This window comes from Notechis scutatus, chromosome 1 (genome assembly GCF_049901735.1).
Source record: "Notechis scutatus isolate UNSWTSFEM ecotype Mainland chromosome 1, rNotScu1.2, whole genome shotgun sequence".
NCBI lineage: Eukaryota > Metazoa > Chordata > Lepidosauria > Squamata > Elapidae > Notechis > Notechis scutatus.
In genome coordinates this window covers 197,946,802-197,964,808 of record NC_142009.1, presented here as the reverse complement: position 1 = coordinate 197,964,808, position 18,007 = coordinate 197,946,802, and the positions used below count along the sequence as shown (strand labels likewise).

The following is an 18,007-nucleotide window of genomic DNA, read 5'->3' as shown; positions in this document are numbered from 1 at the left end:
GGGGGTGCTGATGAACACCCCTAAGTTGCCTCATTGAGTTTGATAACAGCAGAGTAGTCAAAAGCTACTTGGTTGAGAAACTGAATGTTAATTATGGGTTTTTATTGCCATGAATAAAGTAAACTAGATCAATAAATATACATGGTTAAATTGTAAGGAGATGAGGAATCAATTTCTATATTCCTGGTATCGGTTTTCTTTCATCTGCATTGTTATTGCTCTCCTCAAGGTTTGTTTCAATCACACCTCTTTTTGGCAGATGGTATCAGCAGGATGTGATCTTCTCCTGGATAAAAAGGGTCTTTTGATTCTTTTTTTTTTTTTAAGAAGTGGAGAGAACAGCAAGAATTGTTCACTGCAGTTGCTCTGTTCTTGCAGTCAGATTCAGCCCAGCAGGGGGATGGGCTTGCAATTAATAATATGAACCCGCCGTTAAATTAAACGCAGTGGAAATGGTGGATAGGACACATCTGTATGTGGGAGAGACCTCAGTTAGTAGTCTGGAAAGATGAAATTACTGATGTAAATTCAATTCAATACAGTAAATGATGTTTATATTTCCTGGATAATAAATAGATTTAGATTCAAAACCTACTGTTGCTGAACACAAACTAACTTTGGTTGTTTAAAGTCTATAATCAGCCTTGGGATCATGTCTCCTCTAAACTGCATGAAGATGTTTAGTTTATGTGGTTCCCAAAAAGATCACATCCACACACATGAAGTGAAATCATGATACATTTACATTAATTAAGGATGATCATTTTAACAGTTCACATATAAAAGTGATGAAAGTGATAATTGCTAAAAAAAAATCTGATGATGTGGACAAAATTTTTCCACTTTGTGAAAGGATTAAGGGAAGCAATCAATGTCAAATAATAAATTGCTATGATGTGTACTTAGTGAAAACACAATCTGATAGAAGGTTAACTTAATTAAGTTTATTTGATTTGAAGTGACTGTGCACTCCAGAAGACTGTGGATATTATGCAGCTGAAGTTTAGATGGCCTAAGTTTAATTAATGCCCAAGCAAATTTATACATTTGGAATCTTTTACAAAGCCATACTAAACCATATTTACTCAATCATAGTTTATGAAATCATAACTGGCTTGTAAAACATGCTAATCCATAAACTAGGGTTCATCAACATTAATTGTTGAATTAACATAAAGGAAACTTTACCCCCCCACACACACTTTATTTATTTTTCGTTATACAAAAAAATTGGAGCAGGGCAATGCAAATAACCTGTGTACCAGGTGATTAAAATTTGGTAAATTGTTGGAGAAAGTTTTTGTCACACTATTGGATATTTTAGCACTTTCTGAAATTTGACCATTTCTGAGCTAATTCAAATGCTATAGGGCATGGGTGTCAAACTCGGAGCATCACGTTGCTGTCATGTGAAGTTTCACGATGTTTTTCCCGTTCACAGAGGTTGAGTGGGCTTGGCCTGTACGTGATGCATCCGGCCCACGGGCGGCCAGTTTGATACTCCTGCTGTAGGGCTGTTTAATCTCCAAATGACCATTTGGATCTAGTGATTTTTGGAATCCTAATCCAGCCCTACTAAAATGTAAGAATTTAGCATTGGATTCCAAAGCCAGCAGCCTCCGTGTTGAACATGAACATTTGAATGGCAGCAAAGAGATGCAGAAGTCTCAAGTTATTTCCTGATACCTAGTTGTCATTTAAATTTTGCAATTCTGATATGGTATAGTACAGGGGTCCCCAACTCCTAGGCCGTGGCCTACTGCCAGGATGTGGCCAATTTGGAACCATGCCGTGTGAGTGGCAGGTTAGTAAGCATGCATGCACAGCTCCGCTTGTGTGAGTGGCAGATCAGCATGTGTTTACATGCATGCATAGCTCAACTTGCACAAGTCGAGCTGCATGCACACATGCACATGTACACTGGCCCGCCGCTCACACACCATGGTTCCCTCCGTGCCCCCATTGGGCCACCAAGCTGCAAAGGTACTGCTGGTACAGTACACCTATTTGGCAATAAAAGGCTACAGTGGATATGACATTAGTTCATTTGTTTATGCCATTCATGAATAACTGGTAATGGCTAACTCTATATCAGGCCCCACAATATGGATGTGCAAAATCCAGCGAAACAGAAAGTATGCAAATTGATGTAAATATAAATATTACATAATTTAATATAAGTTTAAGTGCCTTGTCTGATGCAGCTGGCAAATCCATTTCTGGAGGGTATTGAATGAAATTTTGCCTATTATATCTGAAATTTAAGATTTGCTTTATGGAGGTCTATTCAATTGAGAATTTCCTGTCCCTTATTTTCTACTTTTTATGTCAATGAGTGGCTTGCTTAAAATGAATTAAAACACTGCACGATATCCTCAAACAGTGGTCAAGAAGATGGGCCTTTAAGAAGTAAGTGCTAAATTTTCCTTCTGAAGGTTTCAGAGGTTTCCAATCGTTTCCATTGTTGAATGAATTTACTGGCCTCCATTATAGTTGATTTGGGCATTTAGTATCTGTTGACTGAAATAAAACATAATGGCCACAAGTTGCTAAGAAGCCAGTAATGCATTTCAGTCCCCACCCCCATCTATTTTGACTTGGAGAAGCTGTTAACATAGAGGGTGAAACAGGCGTTTCAACATTTACAGAAAAATAGAAAATGGGTTGTGGCGAAGGAGTCCTAGTGTCAACCCTGAAGCCATTTTGAGCTGAAACCATTTTGGGAGCATTTTCAGGGCTGCCAGAGCAAAGCCAGTTGGAGCTGTGACATAAGGGGGGAGATAGAGATAGCTGGGGATAGGTATCTAAAACAACATTCTTTCCCCTGAGAGCCAAGGACATTCTACCAGGTGTTGGAGAGGCATGGACCAAAGCCAGTCAGAATGATGGCTGCAACCTGGTTGGAGGATATAACAGGTGTGTGACCTGGGGGAGAAAGAACTTTAGGGTTTGATTTGGATAGGAAAAACTTCGGGTCCTTCAGAATCGGGTTTGTCGCCAGATGTGCCAATATGACATGCCTAATAAATCTGTACTTTGAGGAGTATGCCTGCCTTGGAGTTTTGATTCTGGTGCAGTAGTGGGATTCAAAAAAATTTACTACCAGTTCTGTGGGCATGGCTTGGTGAGCATGGTGTGGTTTGGTGGGTGTGGTTTGGTGGACATGACAGGGGAAGGATACTGTAAAATCTTCATTCCCTCCCCACCCACTAACCTGCTTGCCACCTCTGTTCTCCTGTGCAGGGCAACCAAAGGAGACCCAGCCAATCAGCTGGGACTCGGGAGGCAGAGATTAGATGGAGGCGGGGCCAGTCAGAGGTGGTATTTGCCAGTTCTCCAAATGACTCAAACTTTCTGCTACCAGTTCTCCAGAAATGGTCAGAACCTGCTGAATACCACCTCTGTTCTGTTGGGTGTGTTAACTGGAACCCTGACACTTAGTGAGGTAGCCAAGTATATCTAGGAGGGCAGAATAGAGATAACATAGACAGCATGCTGGCTGGGGGATTTGGGAGCCTGAAGAACATACATATTCAAGATTAGAAATGCTGATACAGAACAATGGGGCACATTATGGGATTGTCATAAGGAAAGAATATTCAAGGGCATTTTGCAGAGATTGCAGGAGTCTTAGAATGCAGTCTAGCAGATTGGCCAGACAGAAGGAAAGAAGACCCACAACAAATTGGCTTCCAGTCAGAGGTGGTATTCAGCAGGTTCTGACCAGTTCTGGAGAACCGGTAGCGGAAATTTTGAGTCGTTCGGAGAACCGGCAAATACCCCCTATGACCAGAGATTTTACAGTATCCTTCCCCTGCCAAGCCCACCAAACCACGCCCACAGAACTGGTAGTAAAAAAATTGGAATCCCACCACTGCTTCCAATCTCTCTCTAAGCCCACCTGGTATTTCCTTCCCTCTTATCTCACTCAATGAAGCATCAGTGCAAGCAGGGATAAGAGCTGTGTGAATTGTGTTTTGCATTTTTGATGGATATGTGCCACAACCCCACTTTGGTTCCACCTGTTTCTCTCGTGCCTTACATCAGGGATGTCAAACTCACATTGTCATGGCGGCATCACGTGACATATCAGGACTTTTTTCACCTTCGCTAAACCGGGCGTGGGTGTGGCTAGTGCTTGAGGACAGGACAGGATTTGATTTTTTACTTTAAAATTCTCTTCCCCCTTCTCCCTCTCCTCCTCCTGTTGTTTTGTGTGCTGTTCCAAATAATGCCTCATGACTAGCCATCAAATCTGAGGTAGCAGGGTAAGATCAAGGAAGCAAGAACAGCACAGATTTTAGGAAAGTTTCCATATTGCTAGAATCTTGAAAAGTGCTGGAGGAATTTCCCAGCTTCGGTTATAATGAGCTAATTAAGACAGAGCTTCTTTGGATGATTTGAAACACTTCTCCTCAGGTTTTTTTACCACCTAGGTTAAATTGCCATTTATGAGACAAGTTGCCAAGGGTCTCACCTTTTGTCTCTTGATTTTTAAAAAAAAATGTTTTAATGTTTATTCTCTTTCTCTGCTTTTCTGCAGTTTCTCACAGTAACATTAGATCAAATAGAAGCTTATTTTATTCTTCCTGGGGAAAACAGGCCTCGGTTAACAAAAGAATGGGAAGTGTTGTTTGTTTTATTTGTACAGGAAAACAAATAACATAACCAGCATTTATAGCAGCTGAAGATATTTCAGTACTTTCTTATTGATTGATTGATTTTAAGTAGAAATCTCCAAGCAACAAAAACTGCTTTACCCTCAGGTTACCTGCCTTCCACAGCTGATGTTTTCATCTCATTTTGCCAAAACAAAGCATCTTTTGAAACTTTTCTTTTAGAGCCTACAGATACACATCATTTAAAAAAAAAATCAAATCTTATAGCAGCATGAATTGAATTAGTTTGCTGTTGAATCCTAAATCACAAAATCATTGCTTTTGGGTATAGTTGAACCTTGCCTAAAACATGTTCTTTTTTTTAATATGCAAAAAGAACATTTTTTCTTCTAATTTCCTTGTTTTGCTTATTTGTTTCACTGGAATCTTAAAATACCAACTCATTACATGCTTTATAAATGTTGCTTTTTTTAAATTACTTTGACCTTAATTAACTTTTGTATTCCAACACAAACTTCTCCCATATTAAATATTCTCTGTAAATTAGTCCTGATATTTTCTGTGAATTAATTTTGTGTAGAACTTCTCACACAAAAGATAAACTTACAGCTGACAAATCATTTTGTTTCATGTTAGATAAACAGGAAGAATAAAAATTATATCAAAGTTTAAAGTTTAAACCAGACTTACTTTAGGAGTCACCAGGCACTCCTCAATTTACAACAGTTCGTTTAGTGACCATTTGAAGTTACAATGGCATTGAAAAAAGTGACTTATGACTATTTTTCACACTTACGACTGTTGCAGCTTCCCATGGTTATGTAATGAAAATATTCATGATGGTTGCAATTCCAAGATCATGTGATCACCCAGGGTCAAATGTGATCACCTTCTAACAAGCGAAGTCAATGGGGAATCCAGATTCACTTAACAACCATATTATTATTTTAACAACTGTAGCGATTCATTTAACAACTGTGGTATAAGAAAGTTCATAAAATGGGGCAAAACTCAATTGAGAAATGTCTCACTTATCAACAGAAATTTTGGGCTCAAATGTGGTCTTAAGTCAAGGATCACCTGTGTAGGACTGTGGGATTCTTGGTCCCTCCAAGAGCAAAATATGAAGGAATCTTGGTTACACAAGTACTCCATGTACTGTCCCTGAACATAGCAAGTCCTAAGAGAAATGCCTTCCCCTAAATTGCTATTGTGGCTAATGAGAGATCAAAGCAGGATCCTCTTCCTATGATGGCCATGAAAATCAGTTTGGAGCAAGGTAGGGAGACCTCTTGATCAATGGATGCCCAACGTCAAATAAGTAAGGAACCAGAAAGAGGAGGCTCTCACCTGGTGTAGAATGAAAGAAAGGAAAGTCGGACGGAGAACCAAGAAGATGGGTTTTGGTGAAGAGAAAGCAGTGCTGGCAGTCAGGGGTGGGATTCTACCAGTTCGGACCAGTTCTATAGAACCGATTGTTACAATTCTCCGCAGTTCGGAGAACCGGCAAATTACACCACTGGCTGTCCCTCCCCTCCCCACCCACTCCACCCAGGAGGCTTTCCTGAGGCCCAGTCAGGGGTGGTATTCAGGGGGTTGGGGGAGGGAGAAGTGGCCTGAGAGCAGAGCTGAACCATCTTTAGGATTGAAGCTTCTATTTTTCAATGCAGACTCAGGCAGCAGATTGCAGAAAGGTAGATCTCTGAGTGAATCTGTGATTCTGCAAGCAGCTCAATCTACCTGCCTGCTTTGCCTGATTTTGGGTAAAAGTTGCTCTTTTTTTTAAATAAAAAAATTCAATCTTTACATATATATTTACAATATTTACATACAAGCCACGCCCAGCCAGTCACATGACCACCAAGCTACACCCACAAATTAGGCCATGCCCACAGAACTGGTTGTTAAGAAATTTGAATCCCACCCCTACTGGCAGTGCTGGCATTTTTATCACTAGGAAACCAAACGTCCTTGCAGCAGACCTCATGCAGGTTCCCAGTAGCAGCAGGAGCTGGGAAGGCACACCAAAACTCAGACCTTAGAACTGAAGATGCTAGAGCACTTCCTGTCATTCCCTAGAGATGAAGAATGGGGCGGGGACCAAAAAGCAGAAGATATACTCATAAAACAGATAGAGGACAAGAAGCAGGAAGAGTACCTGATGAGAGCTTTTGGACTTGACAGAGAAGGCATGAAAAAATTCCTACTCTCTTCCAAAGCGCTAAACAAGATTCAACCCAAGGAGATTTAGCTATCTTGGTAGCAAGAATATAATTCTGATTTTTCTATGGCAAGGTCTATAAAGTATTATGGAACAAATAGGCTTTCAAATTAAAATGGACCTCTTCCTAAGTACAGCCTTGGGGAAATGAAAACAATTTTACTCTGACATTTCAGAGCTTAACATCCTTTCTGCTGCTGGTGTTCTGCATTGTTTTATTTAATTATATTTTTGTAAACACCGAAGAGACATTAAGAATAGACAGTGCATTTATTCGCGGAAACAAACAGACAATCAATCAATCAATCAATTAATTAAATAGCAATTTGTAGTAATTCAGTACTATTCTTAAAAATACTCCTGGCTTTTAAAATGTTGAGAAAACAGTTGTTCAAATGGAAGCTGGTATTGAAACAATCTTAATTGAAAGTACCAAGCTAGTGTCGGTTGGGAGGGCATTTCATGGGTGAAATCTCATTACCTTAATTGGGTGAAGAGTTTCAGAATATTTAGGATTCAAATAAGTAAATACAAGTAATCCTTGTCAGGGACCAAAATTGGGACAGGTAACTCCATCGCTGTGCCAAGATTGCTATGTGAAATATCATGTGATCACAATAAACTTACAGCTTCATTTCCCCTTTGGTTGTTAAGCAAATCCTCACAGTTGCTTAGCAAAACATTATATGACTGTGAGGTATGTGTTGTGGTTAGCTGGCAGCAGGTGCGGATGGCTGAGGAGAGCGAGGACTCAGATGAGGGGCCAGGACCATTAGGGAGTGGACCTGCTGCCTTCAGAGATTGTGGGGGATGGCAGCAGTGGTGAGGAGGTTTCCAAGGAGCCTGTGCCAAGTGCGCGTGCGTGCAGCTACAACAGCATGGGCGACTCGGGAGTAAGGCTGCAAGGTAACGGCCCCTCCTTCAAGAAGATAAAAGCCAGCTGTGAAACTAACATTCTTTGCAGAAGGCAAAGACGTTTTGAAACTCCAGCCTCATGGACATTCCACTATACTGTGTTTGTATTTGAAGATTCTCGTATTGCAAATCATTTCTTGTCTGTTACCTTTTGGCAGTCTCGCACAGTAAGGCTTGTGCTTATTACAGGTAATTGTTTTGCAGAAGCATTAAAGGTTTCTGTTCCCTTTGGATTGTGTTTGATTTGTTGGAAAAGGGCATGGGCGAAAGTACAAATGCAACAATTGGTCACCATTCTCTCATAACGTCTCTTCAATTTTTTTAGAATGTCCTAACTTCAAACAGAAGTTAAATGATCACTTCCTGTTATGGGAGCAATCTGTGCTTTAGGGAATCAGTCCCAGTTTTTGTGAAGTTTACAAAATGTTCTCAGCGCTTTTAATTAGTATTCCTCCCAAATGTGATCTTTATCCACCTTACTGAAGAGGGGCAGGCAATTAATTTTACCAAGGGGCCACATGTGAAACTGGGACTTTTGGGGAGGGCCGAACCAATAGGAAAATTGGCCAGATAGAGACAGCCAAAGGTCTGGATGTGGCCTGTGGGCTGTCATTTGCCCTGGTCTGTTTTTGGGAAAGCCAAATGTTTTTTTCCTAGCTCCACTAGTTGTTGCAATTGTATTCACACGTGGTTAACTAACAAAGAAGAGGTGGATGTAATCCTATGCTTAAGTCTCTTGTTCCAGAAGCTGTGAATGCTCCAACACTGGAAGTTTTAAAAAAGATGTTGGATAACCATTTGTCTGAAATGGTGTAGGGTTTCCTGTCTAAGTAGGGAGTTGGACTAGAAGACCTCCAAGGTCCCTTCCAACTCTGCTATTCTATTCTGTTCTGTTCTGTTCTGTCCTGTCCTGTCCTGTCCTGTCCTGTCCTATCCTATCCTATCCTATTCCTTTCTTAACCACTGGACTATTATTATAAATATAGGATCCTTTCATGGAGGGATGGACATGTATTGATTCAGAAAGTCCCTTTCTCACAAATCAACTCCATTTCTATCTCCTCAAAAGCCATTCCTTATGAGGATTTATGGGGTATTATGGAGTAAGAAAAATTTCCCTACAGTCTCAAAATCTGCATGCTGTCACGTTCCTAGGTAAATTTCCAACATTGTGGATTGGCTCTAGAATTGCATGTAATCTCTAAGCTGGGAGCTTCCTTATATTCCATTCACTCTACAGATTTTAAATTTAAACAGTTTGTGACTAAGTTACACGACTGCAAAATATTGGGCCAGGCAACACCAGAAACTACCTCTGCTGCAAATATAGTCCTTATTTGGAAAATACTAAATTGTGTGTTAAGGGTCCCAAAGGGTCCCAAAACCATAATGAAACATTTGTTCTACTGGCCTTGAAAAACAACGTGCAGAAAATAAATGGATTTTTACAGCCAGTAGTCAATCCAAAATCGTGCCAAGGAAAAGATGCTTTCCGGGGCAGTCATCCTGAGGAATCTCAAATCACAATCAACACTGTTTGGGTCACTCTATATTTTTGGCTGTGTAGAAGGGAACCCTCAAATCTGCTGAGATTGAGGCCTCCATTTGACAGATGAAACCGAAATCAATGTAAGTTAAAAACTAACTTGATGTTTGTGTAACACTTGGCACTTTGCCCAGCTCAGTGAGCATCATGCTATGCACATATTACATCTGTTTACCTCCTGCGTGTCTGCAGTATTTTTTCTCATCATTATTGGCTTTTTATTTACTTTTTTTATATATGGGTCAAGGCGGTAAGCATACTAATGCTCCTCCTTCTCCTATTTTCCTCATGACAACAACCCTGTGAGGTAGGTTGGGTTGGGCGGGTGTCAGGCCCAAAATGACTCAGCTGGCCTTCCTGCCTAGGGCAGGCCTAGAATTCACTGACTCCTGGTTTCTAAGCCAGCACCACAACAGGCTGGCTCTGTTGTATAAGAGACCCACATATGAAAACAAGGCAACAGAGCTTGGAAAACAACCTGTGGCCTCAAGTAGCATTTTCCTCCCTAACAAGGAAGGCTGCCAAAATTCAAATGTGGAACTCTGGTCAAAGAGTAACATGGGGTTAAGCAGCCCTGGCCTTCATGTCCTCCAAGGACGTTAATGGGACCCAGGGAAAGCTTTGGGGCAGGAGTACCACGCCTTCAAAAACAGCCAATCTTAGATGGTCGGCTGAGGGCAATTTTGATGCAACTTGGCAAAGCAGTTGAGGAGGAGGTGAGCTTAGTTCATCCCCCTGAGCCTTGAGCTGCAAACACAGACTTTGATTCGAGGCAGTCCTCCTCATTGTTTCATCAAAGCAGCCATACCGAGATACAAAGCCTGGTACAAAAAACACACACACACACACACACACACACACACACATCCATCCATCCTGTATGTGATTCCTGCGGTTTGCAAAGGCTCTATGTTTGCTGAGAGGCTGTGAAAGATGGACGGCACAAGGGTCTTTTTAGCCAATTCCAACCAGCACATTAACATCGGAAAAGAAAAGCACAGCAGGTAAGCCTTTGACACCTGACCCTAAACAGCTGTGTCTAAGAAGCACCTGCCATGGACATCAGCATTTCCTTCATTTAAAAACTTTTTAAAAGCTTTCCCCCCCACCATAACTTAATCTAAAGGGAAATATTTAAAAAAAAACACACCAAATGTGTGTAAAACCAGATCTGAAAGCTTTATTTAGATGGGCAAAATGTCTGTCTCATTCTAAAGGAATTGTAACCCTTGTGTAGGTAGTCCACAACTTACAACGGTTCCTTTAGTGACTGTTCAAAGTAAGAAATGGCACCGAAAAAAGTAACTTATGACCATTTTTTCACACTTATGACTGCTGCGGCATCCTGATCATATGTTCAAAATTCAGATGCTTGGCAACTGGTTCATATTTATGACGGTTGCAACGCCTTAGGGTCATGAGATCAGCTTTTGCGACCATCTGATAAGCAAAATTAATGGGGAAGCCAGTTAAAAACCACGTTATTAACTTAACAACTGCAGTGGTTCACTTAACAACAGTGGCAAGAAAGGTCATAAAATGGGGGCAAAACTCATTTAACACATGTCTCACTTAACAACATAAATTTTGGGCTCAATTGTGGTGGTAAATCAAGGACTACTTGTATATAAAGTAGTGTGAGATGCAGAATTTGTGTTGCTACCAGATTTTTTTTCTCAAAAGCTATTTCTCTTTAATAGTTATGTAGTAGGTGCACAGAAAGTCATTTCATTTGTTCATTCCTATATATTGAAACTTTCCAGGATTTGCACATATCTTTATAATTAGCAGAGATTTAACTTTTTTTTTTTAATGTGGAAGAAAGCAAAACTGAAAGGTTCCTTCCTTACTATCACCAGCATTATGTTTTTGTGATTTACTTTGATCTCTCTGTAGTTCTAATCCAGCTTAAGCACTTAAATTTTACTGCATGTAAGTGGTCTTAATTGCTACAGATTTTTTCAAAAGACCTAATGTATTAATTTTCTTTTAATAACTAAACAAGGGCCTACATTCTTATGAAGTTAAGTTCATTTGCAATTATAATTGGAAGGAGGATGCAATCAGAAACTTGAGTCTTCTGAATATAATTTTAATTTAAGCATAGAGCAAAATTTAACCTTTAATCAAGAGGACAAGGGAAAATATTACAATAATTATATGAAAAGTGTCTAAAAAAGAGATTTCTAACAACAAAAATATATCATTGTATATCTGTATTATCATTTTAACAAGGGATACAATAGTTGAATTGTAATTCAACTATTACAACTATTACAATAAAAGAGCAGAATGATCTATTGACTGATTTAATAGCAGATTGAAACAATTGAATCTAAATGACATTTTAATTTGAACTGCCCCTGGGAAAGGGTTATAGTGCTGAAAAGAGTAAGTCAAACAATTAATAACATTAGATTACCCAATGGCTTGTAGAACATTGATGTCCAACGGGTATGCTTCAAAAACTATTTGTACAAAATTCACATTGGTTTGGAGATTTATTAAGCCATGTTTTGCAAGCAACTTGCTCAAAGGATTGACTCCAAATAGTAATTTGATATTTATATTAATACAGTGATACATTTAAATGTACAACACAATGATTCCCTGTACATTTTATATTCTCCACATTTTGTGTTCCCCTAAATATTTACAGCCTCACCAGAAGTGATCTGATCTCAAAAAATGTTAAGAATTGGGCTTAATATTTGGGTAGGAGATCACAATGAAATCTCACATCTGTAGGCTAGACTGGGAAGTTTAAAAAACATCCCAGATGTAGCAATAGCAAACTTCTCCCAAATTGTTATCAAGAAAACTACATGACTATGTCCACATAGTCACTAGGGGCAGAACTCAACTCAAGGAGTCTTTACCAGTATGGTTAGAAGAACTGCTAGTAGAATTTCAAATATAGCTGTCCCAGAAGTTTTAAATCTCTTTCTAATGTTTCCTAGTATATAATTAACCTTTTGTCACAGCTATCACATACTGCATTAACATTTTCATTGAACTCTCTGTCATAATTAAAATTCCTCTTCTGATCACAAGCCCAACTCCAGTTATTGTGCATGGAAATTCGTGACTTATGACAATCAATATTTACTTACACTGAATCCAATTTACTATTTCATTATCATTTTTAAAAAATTTGGAGAGACGGTTGGAATCCCATTTCTTTCTTTCTTTGTTTTAATTCTTTGGAATTATTATATAAATTCCCAAAGAGATCCTTGGGATCCTACTTAAAATAGTTTCTTCATTGTCCAAATCTTAGGCTTATTGTCTTAATTTAATGAGTAACTAAATTGTATGAACACTTACCCCAAGTAACCTTGCTACTCTACTTCCCTATCTATTACATTTCTTCAGGAAGTTTTCTGTGCTAGTTTTCTTTACACATACCTATTTTTATTTTTAAAGAAGAATGTGCTCTAGTTATAACAAGACTGATAACCTAATCTACGCTTTCTATATCTTACTAAAAAGCATTATGTGAAAACCTTGATTAACAAAAGCCATTTTGGACGAGTGAAGTCAAAAAGTATGGGCCAATCCGGCGATAGCTATATCATATGGAAGACTGCAGTTTACATAAGAGAAATAATAGTAAAGAACCTGAATTAAGGAAAAAAATAGATCTTTTCTGATGGTATGTCTATGAGAAAGAAGATGTAATAGGTATGAAAGTAAACATCTATAGATTGCTAATAGTTGTATATTATGCCCTAGTGAATAGTGATAATGAAAAAAAACAATGATGAGTTGGGGGAAAAAACTGAAAAATTCTGAATGAATTCAATTCAAGGAGAAAATTATTCTGCTAAATGACATAAATTCATGATAGCAACGAGGCAGAAAGAAAGAAAAAGTGAATTGAATATTCAGAGAAGACCCAAGAATGAATGAATGAATGAAGATGATGATGATGACAATTTGATGAGTATCTAATAGAAGAAAATATATTATAAACATGTCATTTATGCATAAACTCATTCATATCTATGCATGACAAGAATACACATAAACATGGTTGATTTAATTATGATGAAAAATTGAAGCAATTAGTGAAGGATTTGAGGTAATTTGAGGTTCTGAATATGGAACAGACCATTATTTTTTTCAAGAATGGATGCTGCAATGGGGAAAACAGCCATTGAAGAAAAGGAAACAAGTGGAACTAGAGTAAAATTAGAATGATTACAGGAAGAGAAGGTTCTATATGAAAATGTACTTAAGATAGATTATTCTCCCAAGAAAATCAATAAAAAGTGGACATTAAGGTGGAAAATAGCTGTGGAAATTGCTTGGAACGCAGTAAAAAGAATTACGTTCCAGAATATAAGAGAAATGTGAAGTATAAAAAAGCTGCTTAGTGAAATTATTTACTTAATTTAATTTATAGGCCACCCAATTCCCAAACAACTTTGATTGGCTTACAACTAAAAAAACCAACTTATTAAAAGAAAAATAGAACAGAATAGCAAAGTACAAAATTAAAAAAAAAACAAGACTGAAAGGGGGAATTCACAATCATACTATCCGCAAGGCCTAATGAAGTAAAAGATGCAGTGAATGAGAAAAAATGCATGCAAGAGAATGATTTACAATGAATGAGAATGAGATAGGAAAGAAGACCATTTCAAGAAAATGTAGGAAAATACAGAACTGTTCACAATGAAAGAATCAGAGACAATGTGCAGTCATTTTGATAAATAAAAATGTAAAAAAAATAGTTTTGGAACTGTGCGAAGAGAGCAGAAAGAATTGAATTAAAAAATAAAACGGTCATATCCTCAAAGCCAAGCCACAAGAAACAAATTCCCTAGCGTGAGAATTCTGCACTCTGACAAAGTAACTTGCCTTGTGGGCAAGTGGCAAAATGCTAGCTCTATAAGCAAGCCCGGTGCCTCATTATAGGCAATCGCTGAGCAGCAAGAGCTTACCTGTGTATACTCAGAGGGGAGGAGATATAAACTGTGCAGGGACTACGTTTCATTGCTGGAAACAACTTTGGCATCTGACTTTGTAGTTTCCTGTTCTTGATTCCTGCTTCGTTTTGGTTTTGGCATATTATGAGCCATGATGGCTCAGAGGTTAGAATGCAGTCTTGCAGACTAACTCTGCATTCCAACTGCCAGGAGTTCGATCCTGACCATCTCAAGCTTGACTCAGCCCTCCATCCTTCCGAAATCGGTAAAATATGGTCCCAGATTGTTGGGAGCAATATGTCGACTGTTTAAACTTCTCAGAGAGTGTTGTAAAGCAGGGGTCCCCAACCACCGGTCCGCGGACCGGTACCGGTCCGTGGAACAAGTCCTACCGGGCCGCTGGCTTGCTGGGCGCCGCCATCTTGTTTTGATGAAAAAGTGCTTCCGGTGAGCTTTTCTGGGTAGAAAGCTCACCGGAAGCACTTTTTCATCAAAACAAGATGGCGGCGCCCAGCGCTTCCGCTGAGCTTTTCCGGAAAAGCTCACCGGAAGCGCTGGGCGCCGCCATCTTGTTTTGATGAAAAAGTGCTTCCGGTGAGCTCATGTCAGTACCAGGCCGCGCCATAAAAAAGGTTGGGGATACCAGGCCGCGGAGTAAAAAAGGTTGGGGATCACTGTTGTAAAGCACTGTGGGATGATTTATACATCTAAGTGCTATTGCTACTGCTATTTTTATTTATTTATTTAATTTATTTATTTGTCAGTTGCTTACAAGATAATAGGTATAAGTATAAACATGAGTAAGAATACAGGAAATAGGTACGAATAAATGGGGACAATAGGATAGGGATGGGAGGCACGATGGTGCACTTATGCATGCCCTAGCCAAGCCTCTGGTTCATTCCTTGTCAGCTTCCCTGACATTCTTGCAAGCCTCACTCCAAGTACCCACTTCATGGTAAGCACTTTGCTTACCAATTGCATGCATATTTTTTCTCTTTGCAGAAGCCATGAAATGGGGAAAAAAACCACATTTCAAGTAATGTGAGATGAAACAGAAATTCTAGAAAGAGTATTTTAGAGATTTGTATGGGAAGGATAATGATCTGTTAAAGGATGGAATTGAAATGAATGCTATAGATTATTAGTGTCCCAGAAAGAATGACACAGAAAATAATAAATGCTATGAGAACTTTAAAAATGGTAAGTCTGCAAGAGTAGATGGTGTAATTAAAGAAATGGTCATCACTTCAGATTTTTGTGGGGTGCCCCCAATGCAATATAGCCAAGGGAAATTATGCAGGGGTGCAGGTTAATGGTGTTTTTTTTTAAAAAAAAATCTCAATGGTGCCTCTATGAAATTACCTAATTTCAGATATAATATTGGAGCCAGTCCTAGATTTGGGTGCTGAATCTCCCAGAGATTTGCCAAGTAGAATCTTTCCCAGCTCCTAGATAATTTAATGTCATTCAGCCTGCTACTAAAACCTCTAACCAGAAGAGGTTCCCAACCAGTAAGCCCCAAGTCCCTTCTGCTACATACAGACCATATACCTCTTTTGCTTTCAGTTCAAAATAAAATGCTAGTATGCTTTAGTACATTCATTGAAACAACAGCCATGCAATTCTACATCTATAAGAACAACTTTGTACTAGAGCAAATGTTGAATTGAAGATCTTGGGACCTCAGGGTCCAGAGGCTTGTTCAGTGTCTCATCCATCCATCCTGAGCAGTATTTGTCAAAGGGTAAGCACCTTCAATAAGATAGTCTATAAATTGAATGCCTACATAATACAAATAAAGTCTTTCCTTGGCAAGGATGCTCGGTCACAGCTGACCTTGAAACAAATGTCACATCTGGTGGGTTTGTACTTTCTTGGTTCTGATCCAGATCAAGCCGGCTGCTCTTTGGTTCTCCCAGCCCTGATGTCCTAGTAAGCATGTCAGCTGGAAACAAGGATGAAGTGTGTGTGTGTGTGGGGGGGGGAACCCTCATTTATTTTTTATTTATGAAATTTATTTGACCCTCTGAACCTGACTGGGCTCTGGGCAGCTTACAAAATCAAAATAAAAGAATTAGAATACATAGTAACTAAGAATAAGATGTTAAAAAGTGATAGAATTATTCATGGGTCTCTAGGCTCATGAGTTCTGCCTTTATTTCTTATCCCTTAGTCATGTGGTTGTATTTTACTCTTTTAGCTGATATGTTTTGTCTTTGTTTCTCTTTTGTCTTATTGCTTCTGACTCTTGAACATTTTTTTTCCACTTTAAACCTTTGTTGACTTTTTCTCTTACTCAAGTAATCCTTCTGCCTTCCATTTGTCTCCTCATTAAACTAAGCATTTCTTTTTATTTTTTCTTCAGTATGGCTTCCTATGATTAAAAAAATGAATTTAATCAGAATATACTAACTCACATTTTAGTAGATCTCTGGAAGAATTATTAAAAAGGGATGGAAGTGTATATGTGTGTTGTGTGTGTGTGTGTGTGTGTGTGTGTGTGTGTGCTGGTGTTGCAAGAAATTTGAAGAATGTTTAACTCTAGGATCTCATTATGTCCAGCTCTAGCATTATTTCAAATCATTACATATATAGGAAAGAAATATTAAGGAGTTTAATGTGAGGCTGAACTATATTCCTAAAACTCCAATTTGTCATCTTCTGAATAGCTTAAAGGATAATTTAATTAATGTAGCTCTAAGATAGGCTGTTCAGCATCAGCTTGGAAACATCTAAGTTCGATCCTCACAGGGACTCAAGGTTGACTCAGTCTTCCATTCCTTCCGAGGTCAGTAAAATGAGGGCCCAGATTGTTGAGGGGTGTAATAGGCTGACTCTGTAAACCGCTTAGAGAGGGCTCTAAAGCACTGTGAAGTGGTATATAAGTCTTAGTGCCATTGGTAGTGCTGTCCCAGTAAAGTGGGAGTCCGTGTGTCTTAGGGGTAATTCCAGCTAATAAAATGCAGTGGTTCTTGGCTAATATAAAAAAGACCTAAATAAAATCAGACCTGATTAGTACTCGGATGGATCATCACTAGAAATCCCACAGAAGTAAACTGGATTAAGAAACTGAGGGGGGGGGATGTGTGTGGGGGGAATTCTGGAAGAAGGCAAACCACTTTTATATTCTTCCCCTAAAAATATAGGGTTGCGTTCATGTAACCCCCAGGAACCTAGCTTAACAAGGAATTTTTACCTCCCCTCTCCCCAAATAGATTGATTTTCCAGAAATATCTGGCAGGATACGGAAAAGTAAAAAAAAAAAAAAAAGCAAAACTCAGTGTTCAGAGATAGGATACCCTAAATCGTAGCTGCTGATGGTCAGCACCAGAAGAGGGCTAGCATCTTCACGCTTTGTTTATAAGATCTCTGATTGAGTGGTTGTGAGAAACACAATGTGAGTATGAGGCTGCTTGTACATGGAGCAGTTGAGTGTCCTTTACTCCAGCAGTCCTGTGTCTTATGGGGCCCTTTAGAACAGACAAAGGCTTGGTTTGATCTATCAGGAGCTATTTCTGATCTTTCTGAGCACTACAAGAGAATACAACTCACTGGTGATATTGTGAAGACTAAAGAATAAAGAAGATCACAGAACTAAACGGCAGTGCGAACATTATTAACGACTTCACACAAACCATAAGAAATGTGTCTGTTAACAGTCACACAAAGTCATTTCAGAAGGCAAACACAAGACACCAGTGGAGTGAAAGGCGGGAGGGGAGGGGGGGGAAATGCTATTTCCTGAATATAAAATATATTGCTGCAGAAC

At 39.0% G+C, this 18,007-nt stretch overlaps 1 protein-coding gene across 6 annotated transcripts in view; it reads left to right on the top strand.

Annotated features, from left to right (window-relative positions):
• The first annotated feature begins 9,576 nt into the window (after positions 1–9,576).
• The window catches only part of UPP2 (uridine phosphorylase 2), a 65,829-nt gene continuing 57,398 nt past the window's right edge, over positions 9,577–18,007 (top strand). For 3 of the 6 annotated variants that reach the window (XM_026674459.2, XM_087949970.1, XM_087949967.1), the window contains exon 1: positions 9,991–10,305. In XM_026674459.2, coding sequence (XP_026530244.1) covers positions 10,235–10,305 — 71 coding nt within the window. In that variant the 5' untranslated portion in view covers positions 9,991–10,234. Of the gene's footprint in view, positions 10,306–15,299; positions 15,439–18,007 lie in introns of those variants that run through there. The other 3 variants (XM_026674458.2, XM_026674461.2, XM_087949969.1) reach the window with 3 other exon arrangements.